Here is a 13,418-nt window from a genome sequence, read left to right as displayed (position 1 = left end):
ATGGGCAAGTTCATGAAACCTGGGAAGGTGGTGATGGTCCTCGCTGGACGCTACGCCGGGCGCAAAGCTGTCATCGTCAAGGTAAAGGAACATGAAATACAGAATGATGGAATGGAGATGAATCAACGATACAGAGGTTAATAATCTAATGTGTGCATGATAGGGGCATTTGAGGTCTAAGAATAACAATAGATCCTCCAGAATTAAAAACATGGCCTGTGAAATTATTGGGAAAAGAGCAGAGACAACTGGGATGTTCATTTATGTGATGCAGGTGCAACAGAAAGCAGGACAGGTTGTGTCTGGTCCTGTTCATCCCCTGTTTTAAAGGATTCATTAAACTGCCTCTCAGGATGAAACTATAGAGCTGCTGCAGCAACCAGGAACATTTACCAAAAAGTCTTTCACACTAAATGCAATAACTCAAACACCGCTCACACTGGAACCACGTCCATTATTGATGAATGGACTGTGCATGTGAGATTTATTAAAGTATCTATTTTTATTTACTGTGATGTTATAACCAACTTGTGAAGGCGAACAATGAAAAATATCAGTATAACTTCATGGGGAGAAATGAGATGGTTATCAACTCCTGATTCATATTTACTTTCAGTGACTTGACATCTGAACATCTTGATTCAAGTTTCTACAGGATTTTATTGCAGGAATGTGTGTCAAGCCGTGGAACCATAACTTTTCCCAGCTGATGTTGATCAACTCTTGCACCTGATGCATCGTCCCTTTTTTGTCTGATTCTCTTTGCAGAACATTGACGATGGCACCGCCGACCGTCCCTACAGCCACGCTCTGGTCTCAGGTATCGACCGCTACCCCCGTAAGGTGACCACCACCATGGGCAAGAAGAAGATTGCCAAGAGGTCCAAGATCAAGGCCTTTGTGAAGGTGTACAACTACAACCACCTTATGCCCACCAGGTACGTGCTGGGGGGGTGTTTGGGTCTGATCAGGATGTGAAATAGTTTTGCCTTGTGAACACAGTGATCAGCTCTGTGCACGATACAGTTATGGATTAACTACTAAGCCGTATTTAACCTCTGTTGTGTGGGTCGTTGGTTTTTGTAGCAGCTTAGGTTGGCACATAGTTGCTGTTACGCCTTGCCTGATGGGCACTAACAATGGATGACACTTAACACACACAAAATATACTTTGCTCTTGTGTGTAACAGTAATTCATCTTTATTGTTGAAGGATACAGCCAAATAGAAGATCCCAGACATAATTTTTTATAATCTAGTACCCTGATTTATGCTCCTTTCACATACTAAAATAAATGTCCTTTTCAAACAATTTCTGTCACTGTTCACATATGGAGTTGTGTCCCTGCTCCCACCAGAGGGTAGCAGAGTTAAAATTTTCTGACAGTAACAAACATGGCAACAGTGGAGGAGGTCGTAGTGATGTACCTGGCGGTCAGCAGGGTGGTTATTGCTACCATCATCTATGTAATTAACATGGAGTGCTGTTCAGTGTCTATTGTAAATACAATTTCTTCTTCTTCATGTCTTGCTTGAGCTTTTGGGTACACTGGCCCCTCTAATGTTGAGTATAAAGGAGCTTCTAGTGTTGATTCAGTGTTTTTGCTACAGGCTGCAAACTGATGATTTTCTCCTGTTACACACTTAGGTCATTTTATTCCCATGGTGTTTCTGTTGCTGTTGTGTACGTCTGAGATAATCTGCCAGTAATGTTGGCTTTACTGCATTTCTCTTTTCAAGTCACAATAAGACTATGTTAAATGAACCTTGTCAGTAATCATTTTCCATATCTGTAAACCAGAAACCATAACTTGCAGACATAGTTAGACGTGTTTAAAAATAAAAACCTGGATCTTGGATCTGTTATGACAGTGATAGATTGAGATTTCACCTTTTCCATCCTAAAGGGGGGTTTACATAGCATTAATGGAGACAATCATACTCTGCAAAATCTGTTAAGTTTTCCTTAAATCATCTCACTTATTTTCCACCTTTATGCAACATGACAGATTTGGGGGCAGAATAAATTGTTAGATGTGAACTGAGCATGTATGTGTAGCCAGCTGTTGGCTGAGCGGTGGCTTTTGGTGCTCTTGGAAGTGATTTGTGAACATGATTTCAGCTTTAACATTAATTTGATAGAGGTTGATATGGGATCGGCAGATGACTAAAGTGATGTGGTTTGTTGACCAAGCAAGTTAAAATGACAAGCTTAGTGTAAAATGTAATTAACTTTCCTGTGACAGTGGATATAAGGTTGAAGACAGTAATGCAGAAGAGCCGCGTCATGAACTCACGTTAGTAATGAGAGTCATTATGATGGTCGACTGTACAATCAAGCTTGTTTTAAACCTTCCAGAAAGATTTTGCAGAGGTTACTTGTGTCAGTAGTGTAGAAGACTACATCATGGGGCCAGGCAGTAAATCAGTTAATTTGAAATTATGTTTTAAATTGATGCAAAAAACATCTGAATTGTGCAAACAAGCCCCTATTCACTGCTCTACACAGAACATGCAGGCCTTGAAACGCAGGCAGGAATCACTAATCCTGATCATGCTGTCAAAGATTCCTGTCATTTAATAGTAGCAATTAATGAAAACAAAAAAAATCTGGATGAAATATATTTTTTGGTCATATTCCCAACTTTACTACTTTATATAAGGCTGCACAGTTAAGTTCCTCTTTATTAGCCGATTGTAGTTTGTCATTTGTCTCTGAAGGGACACGTATGATTGTGATTAGAAATCCTGACTCAGTCCAGGAGACAGGAGACCGTGTCCAGACGTTGTAGCTCTGTTTCCAACTTCGCTCTTTTCTCTTGTCACTCAGATACTCTGTGGACATTCCTCTGGACAAAACCGTTGTCAACAAGGACGTCTTCAGGGATCCCGCTCTGAAGCGCAAAGCCAGGCGGGAGGCCAAGATCAAGTTTGAGGAGAGGTGAGGCTCCGTTCCTGCTAACAGATCAAGACTTTGGTCAGATGTTTTGAAAGCACCTCTGAAGTGGTTGTTCTGAAACGATCAGTATTTGCTGATGTTTGTGTCCCTATTTAACATTAAGAAATTTGACCATTATGAATACAAAGGCCAACTAAGAATGTTGTTTTCCCCGGACCTCTTATGTTGTGGCTTTTCATCTTGAAATTCCTCAGCAAAAAAAAAAAAACACAGGTTCACAACTGCAGCTGTTAGTGTTAAAACTGAAAGCAAATAACTGTACAAGCTCATGGAGGACACTTACTAGAGGTAGAAAGTTGGCAGGTTTTATTGTTGTTTTTTATATTTCCTAAAATCTTGTTTTTTCTGTCCACAGGTACAAGACAGGCAAGAACAAATGGTTCTTCCAGAAGCTCAGATTCTAGACTCCTTGCTTTCACAAATAAATGTTTAAAAATGGATCACATGACTCTTGTCTTTTCTCATTGACGTTTTGCTGTTTTAAATATCATGAGACAGAAGAGTTGGAATAAAAGTGTGTAGTGTATTGACAGCTCACTGATAAATGTCCTTTGATTTCTTGACTAGTGATGTGTACCGTTACAGGTAACTGAGGATTTTCCCATTTTGGAAAAAAGTGGGAGTATACACAGTGGGATTACAAATCTGATGAATATTTCTAACCACAATCAGTTTTTTGTACAAGTTACAAAATATTTTTCAGTGGGCAAAACTGGTTTTAGAGTGACAACAGCACAGTCTTGAACTTGATAATCTGAGGATTTTGGACACAAATGAGCAACCCGGATTGTACTGGCACAGTATTGAGCAAAAACTTGAAATTGGAATGTGGCAGCATATGGCAAATCACATTTTGTTTTAAGGAGCCACAGCTTTGCCCTTCCTGTCAACTGGGAAAAACAATTTTAAAAAAAAGTTATAGATGACAAAATGGAAATTGAACCAAAAGTGGTTTGTGGGTGGCTGTTATGTTATAAACCAGTCAGGAAAGTAAATTTTTGCTGCAGTTTGAAGGGGATCATGTTGCTGCAGGCATTTAATTGGTTAAATGCAAATCATTTTTGCATAAAACGCCCCCCACTGATGATGGCAAGATAAATGAATAATCATAAATATACAGTGTATATATATATATATATATATATATATATATAGATAGATAGATAGATAGATAGATAGATAGATGGATAGATAGTCAGATTAATAGTTTTAATTTATGTAAAATCAGTAAAAATATTAACAGAAGTGGAAGCCCCTATTTTTGCAGTTGTGTTTACTGTTTGTGGTTGTAGCCTCAAAACACTGAAGCAACATTTCCGACAGTACTTGAAGGCAGCATCAGATCAAAACAAGAAGTGGCTGGAGATGAATACAAGTTGGCCTCTGGATAAAATTTAACAAGCACAGGATATTAAAAATAATCATGTTTTTATATTTTCTATGTGTATCTATAATCAATGCAACATTAGTAAACATGCTTTACTCTGATACTTTTCTGTAGTATTTGTAATTTAAAACAATAAAATGGGTGGGAAATCACCATTTTCCCAGCCTTGATGACTTTCAGTCCCGTGTGCTCAAATCGTAGATGTCAATATTTCCATCAGTACCTGAAGGCAGCACTATAGACCACGCTACAAACAGGAGGACGCCGCCTGCTGGAAGAAACTTGAAGTTGCAGTCAGTTTGGTGTCATTTTCCGTTTTGACGAAAAAGAAAGTGAAAGAGAGAGAGAGAGATTGAACACAGCGTCCGGCCCGTCGGTAGGTACGTAGCTCGTTGTTTTTTGTACATAAAAATAATCTTTTGAGTAACTGATTTACAAAATATTACAGTGTGGTGTGGTGTCTTTATTTCTAATGAGCGCTGAGGAATGATGAGATTGGGCATATGGGTAAATTACCAGTTGTAATTTGACACGCTGGATTGTAGATTTCGAAGCCGGGCCTAAAAGTAATCGATAAAGGTGTATTTCCATGTTTTGTTTGTGACACCCAGTCCTCATCATTTCACTGTGCATGAGCATGTTTGAAACACTGACTGTGACTAACAATACTCTGAGGCTGCGATGTTTTTGTAAATTATTGCAGACTGACTCTCAGCCATGTCTTCAGACGAGGTGAGGCAGGAACTGCTTTTTTTTCCTCCTTTATGTCCAATCAGGGTGGTGGTAAACAAAAAGTAACTAACTCAGAAAAACAACTCCATTTTATTCCTATGATATTCCTGTAGGGTCTTACAGTGTGTCTGTGAGTTTGTAGTGACTTGATGGCATTTTTACTTGGCATTTCTATAATATTCCTGTAGGATATTAGGCTATATGGTTTTCCTGTGATGTTTGTACACTAATATTATTATTTATTATTCATAGTTATTTGTAATAGCTCCTTTTTAACAAGGTAATGAACTTCAGTTCACCAACGAAATTGCCTTATCTTCTTAAAAATGTCTTACTTTCATTTAACTGTAAGTCTCTTCCTGTTACATTGTATTTACTGAAATGTAGACAATATCTGCTATAAAGAAATAAAAATATAATGTGACCGAGTTTAGTCTCTTTGACTCTCCAGCAGTTTCCTGTCAGAGATATGCGAGTGACAATTTTTTATTTTTTTTTTCTTTATTCTCAGGATTTTTCTCTTGTGATGGATAACACACAGCCGTCTGTGGAAACCTTGGAGGGAATCAAGAAGCAAATCACACAGTACAAGGTGGACTGATGAACAGGAACTTGTACTGATTTTTTTTTTTTTTAACGTTAAAAAAAAAGATGGAATTGGGTCACTGGGTAAAATACACAATAAAACGGAGCAATAAAATAGATCATAAAAGCTTGTGGCATTAGGTAAATGCATACTGGTGAAAGGTTGAAATAAGCATATATAAACATAACGGAATTTAAAAATATCAGTCAGAAACCAAGGATGTCTGCAGAATATAAGTACATATGATAAAAAAAAATAAGGCTGTATACATGTACAGAAATTGCCATGGCATGTAGATTAGCATCATAAAAAAATATACTACTTATTAGTATATTAACTTTACAAATGTAGATAGCATATGAAGCGAATGTGCCATATTTAGTGTCACTTTGAAACATACTGAATGGCAAAACCATGTCATGTTACAGATTCACACAAGGAATTTCTCCTCTTTTTCTTTTTTTTTAAGAGGAGTTTTGAATAAATGAATGCAGGGAGGAGATTAAACGTGTCTTCATCTGCAGATGCAGCATGACCAGATTGTGGCCGAGCAGAAGGAGCTGGCCAAAACCAGGGACGACCAGCGCGACCTGGCCACTAAATTCAGACAGCGCTCCGAAAAACTGATGATGTCCCTGGAAGAGGACCAGTGCTCCCACGACAAGAGCATCCAGGCTGAGAGGGTACGGCCAAGAGGGCAGGGCGGCGTCTGTGTTCACTTAATCTGAATACTAATCTGAATTCTTAGTGCCAGATTATACAGCAGGTACCAGAGCTGTAGGCGAGTCACCACACCACATCAAGTCCAAGTCTCTCTCATAATATTTAAAAAAAAAACCCTCATAATTCTCAGAATTTCTCACCAATAATGACGACACATCCAAATCCAAACCAGCATATCGACAGTGTTTACTGGTAATATGTTGCTGAGATGCACCAAGAACTAAGGCTTAAATTTAAGGCACTGGTGTTCAGTTTCTTCTTGGCTGGTGTGGCTCACCCTGTCAATTTATGATTAATCAGAAAACAGTCTTTGGTTATTTTTCCCAGATTTAATTTTTTTTTTTTTTTTTAAATGTATTTGAGGTTTATTTGACTCGAGTCTTGGGTCATCAAGGTTGAGTCTGAACAGAAGCCCCAGTCATTTCAGGGGAAAACACTCCTACATGTGTGGTAGCTTCTGATTAGAGCCTGCCAACTAATATAAACTGCACAGATTGTACATGACTAACCACTGGAATTATGAGCAGAATTTGATTTATGTTTGTCTGCTACTTAGGAAGTATGAGCCCCTTGATTATTCAGCTTAAATTACCTGTATTATATTCTTATTTAATTTGATATTTGAATCTGTTGAATGGAATTATCGATCTTAAGATTAATGTTCATGAGCCACTGATCCTGCTATTGACTGTCATTGACTGATTTATGCAATGTGAATTGACATATTGTTTGTTTCTGTTTCCTCTGTACAACACACTCACACACACACACACACACTTTACACACTTTCAAAGCAGCACACAATGGGTAGACTCAGTCATTTTGACCATTTTCATGACAGAAATGGGCAAAAATTCCAAGTATGAGATGTTTCTCGTGAACTTTATTTTTCTCCGAGTGAAAGAGCTTCTCAAACATTTAAATCATCATGAGACAGGACACTAAAAGTCTATTGATACCCAAGCTAATAATGATAATAAAATATACCAAAACATGTATAGAATCTGTTCACAATGACTCATTGGAATCAGGTCAACAAATACACTCAGCAGCCCCTTTATTAGCACCACTTGCACAATCTAATCCAATCTAATCCAACTGTTGTGCCATAAAGTTTCCCATTCTGCTGCCTATAATGCTCAGCTTTTCTTTTTGTCACAGTAATAAAGGTGTTCATTCACTTCTATGTTTGGCACTGAGCTCATAGTTAGTGCTGCTGTTGGACTGGACTGCATTTTATTGAGAGGTGTTTCCACTATTCTGTCCCCCCTCATGTATATAAACGGGGAGGACAAAAAAGTAGAAACACCTCTCAATATAATGTAGTCCAGTACAAGACCTCTGCAAACTACAACCTCAATAAAAAACACAGAATTAAATTGACACATTCTCCACAACGTCAACAAAAACTGAACATTATAAACTTTCTTAAAAGGTAAAATTTATGGCAGAGCTGTTGCACTGAACTGCATTAGACTGTACAGGTGGACATAATAAGGTGGCCACTGAGTGTGTGTTATAATGTTAGTTAACTGTACAGCACATTGTGTGCGTAACTGGGTGATAATGTTAGTGGCCAGTGTTTGTTTCTCGGGGCTGTATGACCGGGGTTTTTCTCTCATCAGGAGAAGATGGATGCCCTGAGGCACCAGGAGAACGTGCTGCAGATGGAGATCGAGAAGGCAGAACATGAGCTTGAGGAGCTGGAGGCCCACAACAAGACGCTGAAAGAGCAGACCGATGTGAGTCGCACGCCTCGCACCGACATCTGCAGCGATCTGTGGCTTGTCCGTCCGCTGAAAGCCTGTGTGTTTTCATCCCAGGTGACGACGGCTGTGCCGGAGAGGAAGGTCGTGTTCAAGGGACTGACAGGAGACACGCCTGCTGCGCATCTGTTCGACATGAAATCACACATCGTTTATCCCATGGAGGGAGGAACGGCACTGATTACCTTTGAGGAGGAAGTAGGTGAGTGTGTGCTTTGAATATGAGGCCTCTCCCCAACACACACACACACACACACACACACACACTTTCCCTAACAGAAGACCACTGCAATAGGATATGAATTTGAAATAGTTTATCGTACGGTAGAGAATTGAGATGATGTAGGAGGGGTGTATGGAGGGTGCAAAGGGAGGGATGAAGGGATGGAGGGATGAAAGGATGAGGCTTGAGGGATGCAAAAGCTGAGAAAAAGTGGAGAAGGACAGATATAGTGTGCCTAAAAACTTTTGTCTGAAAATGGGCTGTGTTCAAGATGTGGTCTTTGTTCACCTGAGTTATAAAAATGCATTTTTTAAATTTTCTGATTTGTTCCCACAGCCTCGCCCATGCGCATTTTTCAAATCTTGGGGCTATACGTAAAGAATGTACGTCCACTATAAGATTCCCCTAAATGGCATTTCTGTGTAACAAAAATATAAACGCAATGTGAGGTTTGTGAAGGCTTTTCAAAGGTTTGAAAGAATAATACTCACATGGAAAATACTGAGGGATGTAATTTTAGCTGATGAAACATGGAACTAAAACTTCACATGTAGTTTGTTTTTGTTCACTATATTCCTGTTAACATGTAGGAATTATATTTTCAGAAATACAGCAATGCTATTTTTAAAAATGAACATTAGTGATGTCTGCTGATACCACAACTGAGTTATTCCACCATGGTGATTATTCCAACACATGGAGAATAAAACCCGCTTTTCTTATAGGCTGGTTTCTAGAAGTTCATAAGAAGCTACTAGAGATGTAGGAGGTTTATGTGTTTTTTCTCTTTTTTTTTGAGCTGAGTTTTCTATTACAAACACATCATACGTACACAACATACAACTTGGAGATGTATAAGCTAGTGCACTTGTTCTATCTTATGTTCTTTTCATATCTGTTGTGAACATTGTTATGAGATGATAATGCTGATCAGGAAAGTCATCAGCAAAGTCAGACCCAACCAGTCCCTCTTAGTCATTAAGAGAAGGTGAAAAAGCCAGCTCGTCACCTAATGGACTGTGTCATCAAAAAAATGTCCCATAGGATGTCCTCTGTCCTTTGGACCAGGACCAGAGTTTTCTGGCACTTGATGTCATTGATCTCTCCTGAATATATTTGCTTGTGGTGTATAAAAATCTCATCTGTACGTTGCTTTGGATAAAAGGGTTAAATGTGAAATGTAATTGTAACTGTATAATTCTTCCTTGATTATAAACATTTTCATGACAGGCCTACCTAAACATGAGCAGCATACCCCACCACTTATATCACAATATGTATTCACTATACAATAACTGCAGTGTTAGCCACTCTTATTTTGTAGTTTATAAATAACTAAATGAGAGGAAAAAAAAAAACACAAGTACACGAGTAACAAAAATACAAATACAATAAATAACAATATGAATAGTAAATGGGAGGTGACTAAGGTTGTGCATTGCTTGTATTAATGGTCACCATCTCACTGCAAACCTGTTTGTCTTCAGCTGTAACCTCACTATTTTCTCCATGATAAAGACATTTTTTTACACGGTCTCCTCGTTGCATTATGCTGGGAGGATGTGACGTCAACCAGGAAGCTGTTATATTTTTTATGCTATTAAAAGCAGAATTCCTTATAAATCATTTAAATTTTAAATTTCCATCCATCTTATTATCGGGGAGTATACCCAGTATGAAAAGTGCTGGATCTAATGAGAAGCCAATACACAAAATTTGTTTAATCTCCTTTTGAATATTCCTTCAGAAATCAGATTTAGGTGTTAATGTGTCTTTTGTTTTTTTCAGTGGCCAAGAAGATCCTGACCATGAGGTGTCATGAACTGACTCTAGGAGAAAAGTCGGAGTGCACCATGTCTGTGGAGGCCAAGCCGGTGCATCTGTTGATACCCAGCAAGGTTGAGGTACGGCGGAAACACACACACACACACACAAGCAGCAACACGTGACCGTGTTAGTCGTCCTGGTTCTGGTTTTCACTCCCCGTGCGTGTCCGGCAGATGGACACCCAGATCTGCCCGCACCGCATCTTAGTCTCCGAACTGCCCAAGAAGCAGAGCGAGGACGTCGTGCTGGACAAGCTGGAGATCCACTTCTCCAAAACTCGCAACGGAGGCGGAGAGGTGGAGAAGTGCGACATGCTGCACGACTCCGGCAACGTGGTCATCACTTTTGTGGCCTCAGACGGTGAGCGAGCTGGGAGCTGAGTCACCTTTACCCGCTGGGATAAAGATTTGTTTTACAGGGATTAACAATTCAAGTAATGTGTCAACCAGGGGTTTGTGATTAAAATTTTAGGAGGTGCAGTTACTCAAATTTCCAAGCCATCATATCTAACTTTCTTGTGTTTGTATGGATGAGGTATTGAGGGTCTGTATGTGTACAGGGGTGTGTATCTAACTAAAAATGTAATAAAGTACAACTCAAAAATAGGTACTTTTCCCTTCCATTCTCACATTAGACATATTGCAAAAGAAAAAAGAAATAAGCAGACCAAGTGTCAAAATGAGTTTCCCTTAATGTTTTAAGCAATTTAGTCAGAGCAAAGGCTTAAATTACATCAAGAGACGTACCGAAGTCACAGTGTCTGTTTTCCAATGTTGTTCCGCTCAGATTTCTGTTATGTTTTCGGTTTCTGTGTCGACGCTTTCCGCTCTGAACCCCGGCTGACGGTGCTTTTTCCTGCCCACAGTTGCCAAGTGCCTGACAGATAAACTGTACCACGAGGTGGAGCTCCAGAAGGGCAAGAGGTACAAGGTGAAGGTGACTCCCTTCCTGAACGGACGCATCACAAACTTCAAGGTAAACATGGAGGTCGGGAGGCCTGGGTGCACTGAGGTTTTTTGGTTCGGAAAATGTTTTTTTTTAATCAGATTGTTCATGTGCAACTGGCTGTGTATCCATGGCAACCCAACTCGCATCTGTCCGGTGTTGTGCCAAGAGTGGACGAAAAGTGGCTTCCTTTGGCCAGAGCGCTCTATTGTATCAAATAGTTCATGTCATATTCAATTTTTTTTTTTTTTTAATTTTTTTCAAGGAAAGGGGTGTAGCGTAGGCACAGAAAAATGATCTTTATGCCTTATTGAACACTTGACGTGCCTGTACACTAGTGTCAAATCAGAATCAGAAATTGGGTCAGTTGCAGCTGACTCAAATATAAGCATATATAAGCATAATTTAAATTATTTGAAAGGGAAAATAAAAAATACATACAAATATGTGCATTAGAAATTGTAAAAATATGTGCATTAATCCTACAATTATATTACAACAATTTATGCAGAAATAAGAAAAAATATAAAATTATTGCACAGTTAAATAATTAAATCTAAATAATTAAATAAACTGCTAAATAGTGGACAGTCATATTAGGTTTTCAGAACTGGAGATTTGTCCAGTGAAATCTTTATTAAACCAGAGTTTCATTCCCAGCCTTCCCATTTAAAGTAAAAAAAATCATGGATCAGATGAGGGATGTCGCCACAAATATTAGTAAGAGTCATTTTTCAGCAGGCGATCCATCTTTGGCACAACAGCTGCGCAGGATCGGCTGTGATTTTGTTGTAGTTTTGCGAAGTCATTCAGCTATTTATTAATGACGTTCTTAAGGCTCCATATTTTCCTACATTACCTGTGTGTTTGTCTCACTACTTTTAAACACAATAACAGGAGTGTCTCTAAAATGAAATATTTTCACTTTCCATTTCAAGGCCTCGGCCTGCTTGGACTAATGTGCCACCGGTAGTTATTTTTAAACTCATTCTAAATCTGCCCACGTGTGAATGCTCTGTTTTATATTTGACTGCTGCACCGTGGCCTTGAAAGAAAATCTGTGATGTTAATCGCCCTCCAGAAGTTACTTTATGATGAAGTGTTGCAACTTATGTTTTTGTTGGCTTTAAGCTGCTCTCTGGTTTGAGTTCACATGTTGCCGTTGTTGTAATGTTTTCCATTAACATGTAAATCTGTAGACTTCCACGTCTGTGTCCCCATCGCAGCCCAAGCTGACGGCGTGCCCTCGCACCGTGCTGCTGACGGGGATCCACCCCATCATGGACCAGGAGAGCCTGCAGGACCTGCTGGAGATCCACTTCCAGAAAGCCACCAACGGCGGAGGCGAGGTGGACGCCTTCCTCTACAACCCGGTGGGGCAGAACACCTTGGCCCTGTTCCAGAGCGACCGTCCCAGCGACAGACAGGGGGCGCTGTAGCCTCTTTTTTTCCCCCACTGCTGCTCCAAAAAGCCCCACTGGATCTCGGTCTGATCATCCGCCTGAGTTTGTATTTATAGAGGTTTTCATCTTTACCATGTGGTTAGACTTTGGTGATAGAAACCGGCACCTGAAGTCGTTCTATTTAACTCTTTTATTCAGATCATGGCTTTTTTTTTTTTTTTTTTGGACGATGTTGCAGTTTTGAGCGGTCGAACAGCTTCAGCTGCTGCCTGCAGCTGACAGGATAATTAATTCAGGAAATTGTGACGGGCCTTCATTGGTGTTGAAATGATATCATTTGAGTGTTTCCATCTAATTGATGACATGGGCTAATATTTAAAGTGTAATTAAGATTAAGCGCAAAATATATTTCTTACCTCTATATCATATTGGCTTGTATTAATGTCAATCCCTCCTTCCAGGTTCATCCTACAGAGAAGTCGCCTTATTTTGTCTATTTGTCTTCTGACAGGAAATGACGATTATGAGGTTCAAGTGGAGTTTTGATACTATGAACAGTTTGAAAACATATTCTCATTAAAGATGCAATGAAATGGACTCTTACTTTCTTGATTTGGTGTATTTCCTGTTGAACCAGGATGTTTGGGCGGGACATTACATATGGAAGGATCATTAAGTGCAAACCAACAGGATCTTAGTTTGGGAGAGAAATACATTTATCTCTGAAGGGATGAGGTGGATGAGAGACAATGTTTAGAGACTTGTGAAGGTTTTATTAGTTGGAATTTTAATTTAAACCCACTAAGATGAAGACACTTTAAAATGCTCTGTTTTACAGGAGGTAGAAGTCATTTGAAGTCATTTTATT

General features: G+C 39.3%; 2 protein-coding genes across 5 annotated transcripts; both read left to right on the top strand.

Annotated features, from left to right (window-relative positions):
• On the top strand, nucleotides 1-3,398 carry rpl27 (ribosomal protein L27). The gene is made up of 4 exons (XM_030057659.1): nucleotides 1-81; nucleotides 769-938; nucleotides 2,830-2,940; nucleotides 3,314-3,398. The coding sequence occupies exons 1-4, from the start codon at nucleotides 1-3 to the stop codon at nucleotides 3,360-3,362; spliced, it is 411 nt and encodes a 136-aa protein (XP_029913519.1). The 3' UTR covers nucleotides 3,363-3,398.
• A 1,289-nt stretch (nucleotides 3,399-4,687) lies between these two features.
• ifi35 (interferon-induced protein 35) lies at nucleotides 4,688-13,209 on the top strand. 4 transcript variants are annotated; one of them, XM_030056944.1, is made up of 10 exons: nucleotides 4,688-4,721; nucleotides 5,049-5,077; nucleotides 5,589-5,669; nucleotides 6,188-6,346; nucleotides 8,012-8,128; nucleotides 8,210-8,354; nucleotides 10,164-10,279; nucleotides 10,376-10,562; nucleotides 11,068-11,177; nucleotides 12,347-13,209. In XM_030056944.1, the coding sequence occupies exons 2-10, from the start codon at nucleotides 5,063-5,065 to the stop codon at nucleotides 12,584-12,586; spliced, it is 1,170 nt and encodes a 389-aa protein (XP_029912804.1). In that variant the 5' UTR covers nucleotides 4,688-4,721; nucleotides 5,049-5,062; the 3' UTR covers nucleotides 12,587-13,209. The 4 variants fall into 4 exon arrangements, with proteins under 4 accessions (XP_029912804.1, XP_029912806.1, XP_029912805.1 ...); XM_030056946.1 differs by having other exon boundaries at nucleotides 12,374-13,206; XM_030056945.1 differs by having other exon boundaries at nucleotides 4,690-4,725.
• Nucleotides 13,210-13,418: the final 209 nt, after the last annotated feature.

Source organism: Myripristis murdjan, chromosome 8, assembly GCF_902150065.1.
Source record: "Myripristis murdjan chromosome 8, fMyrMur1.1, whole genome shotgun sequence".
Classification (NCBI taxonomy): domain Eukaryota; kingdom Metazoa; phylum Chordata; class Actinopteri; order Holocentriformes; family Holocentridae; genus Myripristis; species Myripristis murdjan.
This window is presented reverse-complemented; position numbering and strand designations above follow the sequence as displayed.

What these genes read in the sequence shown, in the direction of transcription:
- rpl27 (XM_030057659.1), top strand. Translation starts at nt 1, where the DNA reads ATGGGCAAGTTCATGAAACCTGGGAAGGTGGTGATGGTCCTCGCTGGA. An exon ending in GCAAAGCTGTCATCGTCAAG is followed by an intron (nt 82 to 768) that starts GTAAAGGAACAT and finishes TTCTCTTTGCAG; the next exon opens with AACATTGACGATGGCACCGC. An exon ending in AAGATCAAGTTTGAGGAGAG is followed by an intron (nt 2,941 to 3,313) that starts GTGAGGCTCCGT and finishes TTCTGTCCACAG; the next exon opens with GTACAAGACAGGCAAGAACA.
- ifi35 (XM_030056944.1), top strand. An exon ending in AGCAAATCACACAGTACAAG is followed by an intron (nt 5,670 to 6,187) that starts GTGGACTGATGA and finishes CTTCATCTGCAG; the next exon opens with ATGCAGCATGACCAGATTGT. An exon ending in CGCTGAAAGAGCAGACCGAT is followed by an intron (nt 8,129 to 8,209) that starts GTGAGTCGCACG and finishes TTTTCATCCCAG; the next exon opens with GTGACGACGGCTGTGCCGGA.